The 14321-nt window shown below is 36.7% G+C and overlaps 1 protein-coding gene across 8 annotated transcripts in view; it reads left to right on the top strand.

Moving 5' to 3' along the window:
* The window catches only part of ptprfa (protein tyrosine phosphatase receptor type Fa), a 351362-nt gene that overhangs the window by 321929 nt on the left and 15112 nt on the right, over positions 1-14321 (top strand). For all 8 annotated transcript variants that reach the window (XM_049479799.1, XM_049479803.1, XM_049479804.1 and 5 more), the window contains 5 exons: positions 6997-7120; positions 7265-7440; positions 10469-10588; positions 11597-11751; positions 12497-12782. In XM_049479799.1, coding sequence (XP_049335756.1) covers positions 6997-7120; positions 7265-7440; positions 10469-10588; positions 11597-11751; positions 12497-12782 — 861 coding nt within the window. The remainder of the gene's footprint in view (positions 1-6996; positions 7121-7264; positions 7441-10468; positions 10589-11596; positions 11752-12496; positions 12783-14321) is intronic.

The following is a 14321-nucleotide window of genomic DNA, read 5'->3' as shown; positions in this document are numbered from 1 at the left end:
TTCTCTTGAAGCACAATAGGATGGCTAATGGTAAATTATTATGGAAAATTATTAATATTCTCCTAGTTTGACCCTTTGTACCATGCAAAGCAGTGAAGCAGGATGTCCAGCTATACAGTCGCACACTGTATGCTGATGAATGTTAATATCAGCCTTTCATTCAAATATGGCTTTAAAAGGCTTTTAAAGTGAAGCAGTTTTCGGAGCTCAGAGTGAAAAGTAGAAATCAGCAGTTCTCCACAGAGGAAATGAATGATAATTATGTATTTTACTGAAAGTTTAAGCAAGTTAACTTATTGCAGGACAAACTAAAAGTTTTACAGTTTTTTCTTAAGAAAATAAATGCAATAAACTTAGCAACTAACAGAGGTGGAAAAAGTACTGAAAAATTGTAATTAAGTAAAAGTATCTTTACTTTGCTAAAATAAGTAAAAGTAAAAGTACCCATCTTAAAATCTACTCAAGTAAAAGTAAAAGTACCCATCTAAAAATCTACTCAATAAAAGTAAAAGTACCCATCTTAAAATCTACTCAAGTAAAAGTAAAAGTACCCATCTAAAAATCTACTCAAGTAAAAGTAAAAGTACCCATCTAAAAATCTACTCAAGTAAAAGTAAAAGTACCCATCTTAAAATCTACTCAAGTAAAAGTAAAAGTACCCATCTAAAAATCTACTCAAGTAAAAGTAAAAGTACCCATCTAAAAATCTACTCAAGTAAAAGTTACATAGTTACTTTTAATTATTTGATGTAAAAAAAGTAAAAACAAATCATAAATTAAATTGTTTTTAATGAACTATTATTCCACACAGTAATTTGGACCTTTTAGGCAGTATTTGTTTAGACCACCCCATTAAACATTTTTAAGAACAAGTGTTATAGGTTTCTATGATCCATTTTTTTCTTTACTGTTAAACATTTATGGTCATAGATGTGACTATAAACCGTAATTTTATAGTTTTACAGTTCATTATTAATTGCCATTGCTGTGCTTTAACTGCTATTTACATGTTTTTTTTTTAACATTAAAGCAGATTGTTTAATGATAAATGTAATTACCACCACCTGCTGTGCAGGTTTGATGTGGAAGTTTTGAAAGCTGACAGCTCTGTCCGGTGGGGCACATTTTGTATTGCATGAGGACGTTATTGCCTCATTATTCCACGCGTGAGCATTCGTGCCAATTTGTTTTTTTTTTTAATTCAGACAATTGTTTTTTTTTCCCCAGAATTTTATTTTTTACTCAGTAACAAGGAGTTTTCCAATGTAGCGAAGTAAATTTTTGTCAAAATGTACTTGAGTAAAAGTAAAATTACCTATTTTAAAAACTACTTTAAAAATGACAAATTACTCATAAAATCTACTCAATTACAGTAACTTGAGTAAATGTAATTCATTACTTTCCACCTCTGGCAACTAAGCAAACTATATTTAAACCTTGTATCTCCAAAATGGCAGTATGGAGTATTTCTATTGGTCCATTAACTGGTCCATTAACATTAAATGATAATACAAAGTTTTTGCATGACATGAAGATAAAATGTTAGTTAAACCTGGGCCACATATGACAGTTTTACCAACTACCATTTTTTTACCAGTGGACTAGATGCAGTTTTGAGCTCACTAGTGCTTCTGTCCCCTAATGCAATTCAATCCTCACAGCAATGTTCCAAATTCTAGTTCAAAGTTTCCTCAGCACAGTAGCGAAAACTCAATAAAAAGCAGGATAATCTCTTTTTAATACTCTTGATTTCAGAATAAACACTAGGTGTTTATCAGGTGTCCCAATCATGTTGTCTTTATAGTGTAGTTTTATTCAAATGTTTAACTGTATTAGTATAACCTTATGTTAAACTTATGTTAAGCTATATGGAAAGTTGTTTTAAATTAATTATTTAATTAAATAATTATTTTTAATTAAATAAAAAAAAAAATCAATCTGGGCTCCTAAATGCCTCCCTCTCCCCTCAATCACACCTAACTTGTTGATATAAAACAGTCTTATAATCAGTTCCAGGTCCTTTTTTTTCATCTGTGTTTCTTAAATGTTTTTAGCAGGACCATAAAGAGCTCAACACCCAAAACCCCCCTTAACTTCAGAGAGCCCTGGAACTGATAGGGGGCTGTAAAAGATGAGCCGATAATAAGCAGCTGTTAAAGGCTTCAGCTTCAAAGTGGATAGGGATGACTCTAAAGTTTCATCACTATAAAGTCTGATCTGGTTTGTACTGAAGAGGAGCCTGTAATTATGAGTCAGAGTGTTTCCTCTGCGTTTGATGGATCTCTGTGTGTATAAATACACTCCTCAGCTCACTTTAAAGATGAATGACTGCTTTTATTACACTGATTGGGTGAAAATCCTTTCGATAGACGTAGCGATACGTGTGAAGCTTATAAAATTGCATATTATTACGATTGGGCATTGTGCATCAACTTGTATCTTCAATATAGCAACTTTTCAGGAGAAGAGAAAACTTTTTAAAGGATTTTGTTCCCAGTCATTTTGGATCACCTGTGAAGAACAATGCAAATTATGCATTCACGTTATTTCAGAACTAAAAAAAAAATGAAAATATATATATATATATAAGACCTATAATACAATACAAACCTATATTTGAAAACTATTCTATATTATATATATATTTTCAATTCAAATTTAGGTTGTCATTCTGCTTTGCCATCAGCAGCCAAAGCCTGAGAGAGCACAATTGACCCTCTGTGATCTCTCTGTGTGGTTAGATCATGCTTGCTCTCTCACCTTTTTTCAACCCTCCCCCTGTAAAAAAAAAAGTGCTGATATATTAGAGCTGGGTATCCAGCGCTTTCCCTTGACCGCAAAGTAATGATTGCTGAATGGTTCGAATCCCAGTCATTTAGCTTGCCATCAGCTGCCGGAGCCCTAAAAGGGAACACAATTGATACAGAAGATGGTGCTCTTTCCCCTCCTCACTCTAAAGGGTGATGTTGATTGATCAGCACAAGGCTGCATCTGTGAGCTGATGTAACAGAACCGAGTCGCTGCGCTTTTTCTTCCGAGCGTTAGCGCTGTGATGCTACTCGGCAATGCTACAGCTATCAGCAGCAGTTTGAAAAGATGTGGAGTCTGACTTTACATGTGTCAGAGGAGGCATGTGCTAGTCTTTACCCTTCTTAATGATAGGGGGAGCCATAATGAGTGAATTGTAAATTTTGTTAGACTTTCCTGGAAATAAAGACTTGTTTGCAGGAATCAGAGATTTAGGGTGTGCGGGTATGAAACCTAAAGGAATGAACAGATGCAGTTATTGGGGGAATAGGGAGGGACGGAGGGAGAATAGAGGAGTGTTGGGGTAACAGATCAGTCTGTCGGGGCGAGGCATTAGCAGTAATGGCTGTGATTTGTCAGTGCGAGATGCAGGAAGCTTTACCTAACGGGCTGTTAAATAAGATATGCAGCTCACCTCTCAATCGCTGCCATTATTACAGCAGACAGCCGGGAAACAGCCAGGAAAAGGAGAAAGAGAGGGAGAGTGCGGAAAACAAGACTTCATCACAAGCGTTTAGTCATCACTAGTCAGCCTTTAGATGGAAATGTCTTTATGATTATGGAAATGAAACTTCTGACTGGACTGTGTGGCATTATAGAGCTGGCATTTCTCTTCAGCACTAATTAGCTCTAACACACACACACACACACACCAGCAAACGAGACAAATAAACATATCAAACAGCAGACAGAAGAACAAACACACACACAATTAAAAAGAAGGGAGCACTTTGCATCCGTGGACTCTGTGTTTATCTTTTATTTATTTAAACTGATGTATTTTTTTAAAGCAGTCATCATCCTATTAATTAGAGCAAAAAGTTGAGAATGCAGTAAAAATGCAGTATAGATGTTCTGATTTCATGTTTGCATAAAAAAGCAAGGTATATAAAAAAAAAAACACCCCAAAGATGATTTTGATTATCAGATTATTATCAGATCACGCAAACTAGGCTACATTCAGAGATGCTTCAATACAAATATAATCTACATTGAATTTAATCCACATCTAATGTGATCAGAACTAAAGCCAGGTGTACACACCCCAGTGCACAGTGTGGACGGACTTTAATCAAATCACTCAAACCACATTCTGAGATGATTTTTTTTTGTATGTATTTCACCTGCAGTTAACATTAAATAAGCTGCTTTAAATGCACATCATTAGATGAAATTGTTTTTTGTTAATATTTTTTTTATTGATTTACACTAATACAATTAGAAATAGAAACAAAGGACATGAAATCGAGAAACAAACGACATAAAAGTTTCAGAAAACAGAGAGCGTACAAAAATTAATAATAAACATATACAGCAGTCTTAAATTAAGTCTTAACATAATTTATGACATCGGTCCAAAAAATAAATCATTGTCGACATCAGTAGATAATGTTTTTTTTTTTTATTAGTAGTATTATAAAATCATGATTAATCAGTGGGGATTATTAGAAATAAAAGTTATAATTCAAAACTTTTTTGCTAAAACATTATTTTGTCATATATACAAATTTCAGTTGGATTAAAAGTAAGTAAAATTTTAATAAAATCCAATCTGGCTTTCATTCAGACTGATTAGCATTTGCATTGATTTGCATCATATCAGATTTCAAAAGTGGTTGCACATATCATGCATAAAAATGTAAGATTAAATGCGCTTTTGCCATTCACACTGCCACTTAGAACGAAGTCAGATTTAAACCACTTTTACCTGCTGTGTAAATATAGTTTAATTGATGCAGAATTTACCATAACAGAAATTCAGTAAAGGGATGAAGGAAGCATCATATTTATATTCTCTTATGTCATATTCTCTCTCATCCCTCATTCATCCCTAAGTCATATATGTTTTGTATGGTTTTCTATTGGTCAGTATATATTTTGTATATATCTCCATGATATAAGTATTTTTTTCCCCCTCTCTGCTGCTCTTTAGTTAGGAATCCTCTAGCACAGCTGTTATGGAGATAATGAGCTCCATATTTGCAGCAGAGGTTGTGTAGCGTGTGTGTGTGGAGTGTGTGTGTGTGTGTGTGTGTGTGTGTGATAACTCTGGACAGTCACACACGTTCACACTCTCCTCTCCTCACCTCATTACAGTGGTGTAGGGCCAGGGGCAGGTGGGGCAGTGGCAGGGAGCAGGCTGGGGTCAGGCTGGAGAGGTAAAGGCCAGGATGAAGGTGGACGTCGGTGTCAGAATAAAGTCTACTGAAGTCTGAGAGACGCTTCACCCACAGCCCTGCCGACGTACAGGATACACACACATCCTGCTTTTACAAACAGTGTATTCTGCAGTGCGAACAGTGACACGGCTGCACTGCATAAGTGTTTGAACACTGTGTGTGTTGGGTCAGTTTGGGAGGCCCTTGTTTTTAAAATAAGTGCTTTTATTAGGAAAAAAACTGAATACCCAACCCACTTTTATTCATTTTGTCACTCATTTTTGCCGTTAAATAAATTAAATATCCTAAATGTAAAAAACATCCCAGCAAACACACCAAAAAAGCACAGTAAATATAACTCAGCAGTGCTTTTCTTATCATAAATTTACCTCAGCAGTGCAATTTTAGTCATAAATTCACCTTAGTAGTTGTCAGGGTTAGACCCAGGCAGAGAGACGAGGAGGCGGACGTAAACACAGGTAAGGTGAATTTATTAAATAAATATAAATAAACAAATAAACAAAGAACAGCGAAACAAACCAAAATAAACTAGGGAGACTAGAGAACATAAATAAAACAAACAAGAGATAATAAGAATAACTAAACAGGGAGTAAACTAGGGAACTAGAAACAAACAGAGATAAACACTAAACAAGGACCTAGGGCAATGACAAATGAAACACGGAGAGGCTAAGAAAACGCAGAGAGAGACAGAAAAACGCAGAGAGACAGACAACGGGGGACAGTGCAAAGACCGACAGAGGACAAGTAACAGAGGAAGTCTTTTTAACATAACAGGAAACACACTGGGAGTGGAAACACCTGGGGAAGGGGTGGAGCTACAAATGAGACATGAGGTAATGGAAAATCACAGGCAGAACACAGGGGCACGGGTCACGTGGGACAACACAGGCACGAGGACAGACAGGAAACAGGGCCAGGCGTGACAGTAGTGTAGTTCTATTCAATCATACATTTATGTTAGCAGTGCAATTTTAGTCATAAATTTACATCAGAAGTGCAATTATAATCATAAATTCACCTCAGTAGTGTAGTTCTATTCTATCACACATTCATGTTAGCAGTGCAATTTTAAACATCAGTTCACCTCAGTAGTGTAGTTGTTTTTTTTTTTTTCAAACATTAACCTCAGCAACTCAATTTTGGTCATAAATTCACCTTAGTAGTGAAGTTCTATTGAATCATACATTTATGTTAACAGTGCAATTTGAATCACAAATTTACATCAGCGTTTACATCATACGTTTACCTCAGTAGTGTACTTCTATCCAATCATACTATTCAATCATAGATTTATGTTAGCATTGTAATTTTAGCCATAAATGTACTGCAGCAGTACTATTCTAATCACAAATTTACCTCAGCACTTAATCCTATTCCTGTAGAGCTCATTTAAGTTGGAAAACACAGGAATTATCCAGTTTGTTAAGAGGTAGTTAACAGACACCAAGCATGATGATAGGTGATGATGAATAAAACGCTTTATATCAGTTCATATATGTAAGTAGATCATAAAAATGAACTTAAACCTGCCGTTTTCAGGCTCCCTGCAGGTGTGGTATAGCAGCTCTCTGATATGCATTGTCGGGGGGGGGGGCAGTGTTGCTGCTGCTGCCACTGCTGATAAAAGTCCTAATTTCAGAGGAAACTTAAATATTACGTATAATATAAATGTGTCACTGTTTGGTAGAAATAATTTGGTATTTTCATGTATTCAACCAAAAACCAAAAGTGTTTTTTTGCCATTTTTAGCAAAATAATTTCAGTCTGTTTTTTCTTCTGTCCACAGTCAATTGACCCTGGCCAGCAGTTCACCTGGGAGCACTCCAACCTAGAGGTCAACAAGCCAAAGAACCGCTATGCAAACGTCATCGCGTACGATCACTCCAGAGTGATCCTGACTCCTGTAGACGGTCAGTACTTCAGCTGCTCTTCAGCGTTCTTCAGCAGAAAGTATCATTTTAACAGTAATAACAGTGATTTTGATGCAGGGAGTGGAGAGGCTGTGTACACTGGTGTGTGTGTGGAGTGTTAAAGAGTGTGTTTTGTGAGCGCAGGCGTGCCGGGGAGTGACTACATCAACGCGAACTACGTGGACGGCTACAGGAAGCAGAACGCGTACATCGGCACGCAGGGACCCCTCCCTGAAACACTCAGCGACTTCTGGAGGATGGTGTGGGAGCAGAGGACCAACACCATTGTTATGATGACCAAACTGGAGGAGAAGTCTAGAGTGAGTAGATTGGCCGATGTGCTCATGGCAAGGTGACAAAGGCAACGGGAATTATCTGAGATGGGGGAAGACTTGCACACAAAATCACTTTAAAATACATTTTATTTTTAAGCAGAGTGTCTTGTACATTGACCTAATTGCAAAAATAAGACATGTAATTCAGAAAATGATATAAAACAACTTAAAACACTGAAAAACTTGCATTTGTTATCTGTCCCCTCTTTCTATAACTATAATAACATATATTGTTGTATAAATCCACATTTTAAATCTGTGCTTTAAAAATATTCCATAATCCATAATATTTAGGTTATAAAATTTAAAATACAAATTTTATTTGTGTTCCTGGGTTTAACTCAGTCCTGTTGCCGTAACACAACATAGAGGACAAACACTTTTACTGTTTATTACATAAATTCATAATAATTGAAATTAAGTGTCGTTTCATTTTTTCACGTCTTTAATATAAATCTACAATGTAGAAAAAAAAATTCAATAAAGAAATACAGAAAAAAAACATTGAATGAAAAGGTGTATCCAAACTTTTGAATGGTGCTGAATATAAATATATTACATTATCTTTCATACTTGTGTTTTAATTAAAGCTAACACTGAGTGATCAGTTCAGTTTGATCCAGTTTGATCACCACCTTCAGTAGTAATGAATTCATTGATAAAGATCTTAAAACTCATTTGTTCTACAGTTTATTGAGGAGAACTGAGCTCATCTTATACTCCAGAGAGATATTCTTAGGCTTTCTGTCATAATGTGGCACTAAAACAGAGCACACACACCTTCACACTCACACACACACCTTCACACACACACACACACACACACACACACCTTCACACTCACACACACACACACTGACACAAACACACTGTTCCTCCTCACACTGTTGCTCATTTGTGCTCTGAACTGTGTGCGTGTGTGATGCTGAACGGTGTTGTCAGGTGGCACATCAGGTGTGAAAGATGTACTTTGCAGTTCAAAAAGGGAGAGAGAGAGAGAGAGAGAGAGAGAGAAAGAGAGAAAGAGAGAGAGAATGGAAGGGCAGAGTTGTAACGCTTAAAATTAAATTAATAACACTGTTCTTCTTATGGTGTCCACACACACACACTCACACTCACACACACACACTGATGCTTCTAATGCAGTCTGTGATACAGTTCCGCAGGTGGTTAATAATTATAACACGAGTTAATTGTGTAACATTTACACAAAATAATTGAGTAACTGAAGCAACTGAATGGAGATTTTTTAGTAAAATCCACGCTGTTACCTAATTTCCAGCAGTAAAACATACTTAGAAAAAAAGATTTCATATTATTAAGATATAGGAGACTTCATGTGCCTAAAACAAATAAGTAAAATGCACTCATTTTTTTATTAGGGTTAGATTTCCCCATATTTTGAGTAAGTATTTCCTACAATAAACAGCTGAGACATGCAAAAAACAAGGTAAAGTTTAGAACATAAGTGCATTAGTACATTCAATTAAAATTAAATACATCTTTCCGATTGGCTCCTGGAATAATTAATCTGCATAATGGGTGTGTGTGTGTCCCAACCTTCACTCACCATCAGTGTGTAGTTTTGCCCACCAGGACTGCCTACACTGTAAATGTGAACCCTAATAAGTTAAGTCTACTCAAATCATTAGAGGTAATTTGATGCCTCATATAAGTAAGTTTTCAAAATTCATTTTTTTAGTAATTTATAATACTGTAAGTTCAACAGGCAAACCACAAGTACTTGACACTTACAATTTGGTTTAGGTAACTATTGCACATTTGGCCTTTACTGCAATGATTACAATATGTTTATTTTACTTTATAGCCAAAAATTCTAGATTATAGGGGCACCACTAGTAGATAACTATTAGATAACATTTAGTTAAGTTTAGATAACATCATCTTGATAACAGGATACAGTAGACAAAACAAGCTTATATTAATAGTCTTTTCTCAAAATCATAAATTCACATAAATTAGCTATAGAGTGAACAGTATTGAGAAAACAGCACAGAGTTACTATAGCAGCTCAGAAAATTATGATGCTTGTTCTTACAGCCTACAACACAGAGACCAAACAGCTAATCATAATATATCAAGTCAAGTCAAGTGATCTATTGTACAAGTTAACCTAAGGTAGCCTGGGAGGGGAATCACTACACACTGATGATGAGTGTCAGAAAATGGGGAAACACACCCAGTATGCAAATAGATTGTGCCAGAAGCCAATAGAAAAGAAGCTGTTAATGCCAACAGACTAAACACATTTATTATAAGGTGGTTCACCTCAAAGATCTCAGTTTGAATGAATATTTGGCCATAAATAAATTCAGCTAACTCAAAATAGTTGAGTAATGTTTAGAAATATCCAATTTTGTATAAAACAGACTTAAATCATTTGAGTTTAAACAACTTATTGGTTGTTTGGTGAAGGTTGCTTCCAAAATATTGCAAAAATTGTGCAGTACAGTGTTCTTCACACCTCTCCCCCGTGACTAACACTGCATGACACACACACTGTTATCTGTAACAAGTGTTCCCAAATCTTGTTCTTTCCCAAACTCACCTGCATACGCTGTGTTTCTGTCTCTCTTTCCACCTAATATCAGTGAAATACCAACAAATACACACTGACACGGCTTCTTCACAACCCTCTCATCCTCAAGCTGCGACTCACCGGTGGGTCACGACCCACAGTTTGAAAAGCACTGATCTATAAAAATGGCAAAGGAACACAAGCCGAGCTAAAATCAGATCAGCGGTAGCAGCCAGTATAAATCCTGAACTGTATCTGTGAATCTGTAACAGTGCGGTACACAGTGGCAGGACTTTTTGGGAAGAGTTTGGGAGTTGTGAACGAGATGGAGTTCTGATTTTCCAACATTATTACCTCAGTGATCGTCTTGTCATTGAATGCAATGAAAGGACATGCTTTGCACATGCATTTCTGGACAAGCTAAAGAGAGATAATCATGTGGACTGAGTGTTGTATTGTGATTTTGCCTTACAGGTGAAGTGTGATCAGTATTGGCCCAGTAGAGGGACGGAGACGTACGGGATGATTCAGGTCAGCATGCTGGACACTGTGGAGCTCGCCACCTACAGCGTCAGAACCTTCGCTTTATACAAGGTAAAAAATGTTATTCTTAAATTTGTAGAGATAGTGACTGAGTGAGTAAAAGATGAATAAGTGAGATTTTGTTGATGTGTGTTTTACCTGTTGTCTATTTCAATTAATATTAATATATCCATATAATTACCATATTTTTTGCACTATAAGACGCTTTAAATCCTTTAATTTAATTAAATAAAAAGTGCACCTTATGTATGAATTCTACCAGTCAGGTATTAAAGAGCAGTAAAGCTACTCTGCTGAAGTACAGAGTTATACAGGAGTTTCAGTGAAGTTTCTCCAGCACTAATGCTGGAGCAGTATTAGCATTAGCGCTAGCACTTTCGCCATTCAGAGGCAAGCATATCAGACTTTAATCTGAGCATTTACTGTGTTAAAACAAGCTAGCTGATTAAAAAAATGCTAGCTGATTGCGCCCTGGCTTACTGTAACTCTCACGGTTTCTCAGTGTAGCGCTGTCGGACAGCATTTACTAGCACTAAGCACTTCTAACCGCGGCTAGCGCTGCTGCTAACCACACTGTTAAAAATATTGGAAAACTAAGCTAACTGTAAATATGGATCTTGTATGACTTTGAAAGAAAACTTTTTTTTTAAAGAATTACAGTTTTGTTTACTTAGGCTCCTCCCCCAGCTTCCTTATTATAATAAAAACATGGCACCACCCTTGTTCCTTACTATTGTTGAATGCTTAAAATGCTCCTTATAATCTGGTGCACTTTATAATCTGTAAAATACAGTACATAATATTTATATATTATAGTTTATATAATACTATATACAATATATTTCTGCTGTCACACAAAAAAAACAATGCAAGGTTTTTGCCTGACAGTACAGATAAATTATATAATCTTTTGTACTCAATTAAATTTAACTTGCATTGTGTTCTACCTAACGTGTAAATAATACTACATCTAAATGCAAATTTTAGTTTTAAGCTAATATTGTTAATAATTGTTTTAGCTTTAGCATTAGCATTATTATTATTAATCTCTTCTAATAGAACGGTTCCAGTGAGAAGAGGGAGGTCCGTCAGTTCCAGTTCATGGCCTGGCCGGACCACGGCGTGCCTGAGTACCCTACACCCATCCTGGCCTTCCTGCGCAGGGTTAAAGCCTGCAACCCACCAGATGCTGGACCAATGGTGGTTCACTGCAGGTAAACACAAACACACACACACACACCTTTACATGTTATCCTCTTTATACAGTACAGGCCAAAAGTTTGGACACACCTTCTCTTTTTAATTCGTTTTCTCTTTATTTTCATGACTATTTACATTGTAGATTCTCATTGAAGCATCAAAACTATGAATGAACACATATGGAGTTTTATTTACTTAAAAAAAAAAAAAAAAAATATATATATATATATATATATATATATATATATATATATATATATATATATATTCTAGTTCTTCAAAATAGCCACCCTTTGCTCTGATTACTGCTTTGCACACTCTTGGCATCATTCTCTCAATGAGCTTCTCTTAAAGAGGTGGCCACCTGAAATGGTTTTCCAACAGTCTTGAAGGAAGGAAGGAAGGAAGGGGTTCCCAGAGGTGTTTATTAGCACTTGTTTTTGCCTTTGCCTTCTTAACTCTGTGCTTCAGCTCACCCCAAACCATCTGTATTGGGTTCAGGTCTGGTGACTGTGGAGGTTCAGCTCATTTTTTTTAGTTAAGTACATAAAAATCCACATGTGTTGATTCATAGTTTTGATGCTTTAGTTAGAATCTACAATATAAATAGTCATGTAAATAAAGATAACGCATTGAAAAAGAGAAGGTGTGTCCAAACTTTTGGTCTGTACTGTATATTCACCTAATGTCACATTACACCACTCTCAGACGTCTGTAAAGCACTGAAAGGGTTCTGATCAGCCGCTGTCTGTCCCTCAGTGCGGGTGTAGGAAGAACAGGCTGCTTCATCGTCATCGACGCCATGCTGGAACGCATGAAGCACGAGAAGTCGGTGGACATTTATGGTCATGTGACCTGCATGCGAGCTCAGAGGAACTACATGGTGCAGACGGAGGATCAGTACGTGTTTATTCACGAGGCTCTGCTGGAGGCGGCCACCTGCGGACACACCGAGGTTCCGGCCCGCAGCCTCTACACACACATCCAAAAACTTACACAGGTGCCCCCTGGAGATACAGTCACAGCCATGGAGCTGGAGTTCAAGGTCAGAATACACACACACACAACCAAACACACACACACAGATCTATTGTACCAGTGAAATGTTTACTCATAGTACCTTACTATTATACGTTTTCTTTGATTTACTATTTCCTGTCTACTATTTCCCATATTAGTCTAATACAGGGGTTCTTTACAAGGTGTTCTGACACAAAGAGATGGGCAATATGGCCCTAGAATAATATCACAATATTTCAGGATGTTTTTGCGATATCTATATTAAAAGAAATTGCAATATTTTTGCGTATGATACAATATGGCACATCCCTAGTTGATACCACCTCTGGTAATAAACATCATTATTGCACTATTGCGCTCCATAAACTACAGTGTTAAATTAAATCTAACCAAATCAAATGTACTGTATACTGACACTGACGCTATACTGTATACTGACAAAAATATCTTAGTGGCAGTCTGTATTATTTTGTTTTTAAACTGAAAGTAGAAGCATTTCTGTATTTCTGTGCTGGAACGACACGTCTGTATGTACTTACGTCACATGTTCTGCCTCTAAAAGTGGATCCGGCTCAGTTTTACTGAACGCGAGCGGCTGGTGGAGCAATGGGGACTTCAGAAGGGGAAACTCAGAGCTCAGTAGCTCATTCACCCATAGTAAAAAAAACAAAATTGGAAACAAACATGCTTTTTCTCTCTCTCTGACTGAACATAACCTGGAATCGGAATCACACCCGCCCAGTTTAAAATGATTTTTCCACATGCTTGGTGCAATTACACATTCGCACCAGAGAGGGCCCTAAATCCCCCAAATCCCAAAACTTGTGGACATCAGTTTTAAATTTACATTTTTCTAAATTAGAAATATTGAATGAGATATTCCATAAATGGGAATTTTAGCAATTACTTTTGCTGAAATTTGCTGTTTCAGATCCATACATTCAAATCTATGTAATATATTTGTAATATACTTTGCATATAGAGTTTATAGCAAAAAAACATGCCTGCTACACCTCATATGGCAGCTTTTCATGCTGAATTCATTCAGTATAAAGTGTTTTACATTTTGTTCTTACCGCTACATCTGCCAGCGTGACCACACAGCTGGCACCCAGCCTGGATTTATTGGGTGTAAAAACACGCTTTGCACCTTTAGTTTGAGTTCTGCTCCTCGGTTAGGCAGCGTGCCCGTATAACTCTCCGCCAGCGTCCAGAGCAGAGCTGCAGAACTCAGTCTGTGATTCAGACAGCTGCAGATCTGCTGGAAATTCACAGCCAATCAAATTGTGTTTTGATGCTTGTTGTGCTGCAGATTTGATTCACCAGCTCTTCTTTTTTCATTCAAACCATTATTTTCTCTCTCTCTCCATCTCTTTCTCTCTCTCTCCATTTGTCTTTTTCATTCTTTCTCTTTCTCTCTAAATTTTTAACACTCTATTCATTTTTCTCTCACCATCTATCTCTCTCTCTCTCTCTCTCTCTCTCTCTCCGTGTATCACACTTTCTGCCTTTCTCTATCTCTCCCACTTTCTCTCTCCATCTCTCTCTTTTACTTCTTATCTCT

This window comes from Astyanax mexicanus, chromosome 5 (assembly GCF_023375975.1).
Source record: "Astyanax mexicanus isolate ESR-SI-001 chromosome 5, AstMex3_surface, whole genome shotgun sequence".
Taxonomy (NCBI): Eukaryota; Metazoa; Chordata; class Actinopteri; order Characiformes; family Acestrorhamphidae; genus Astyanax; species Astyanax mexicanus.
This window is presented reverse-complemented; position numbering and strand designations above follow the sequence as displayed.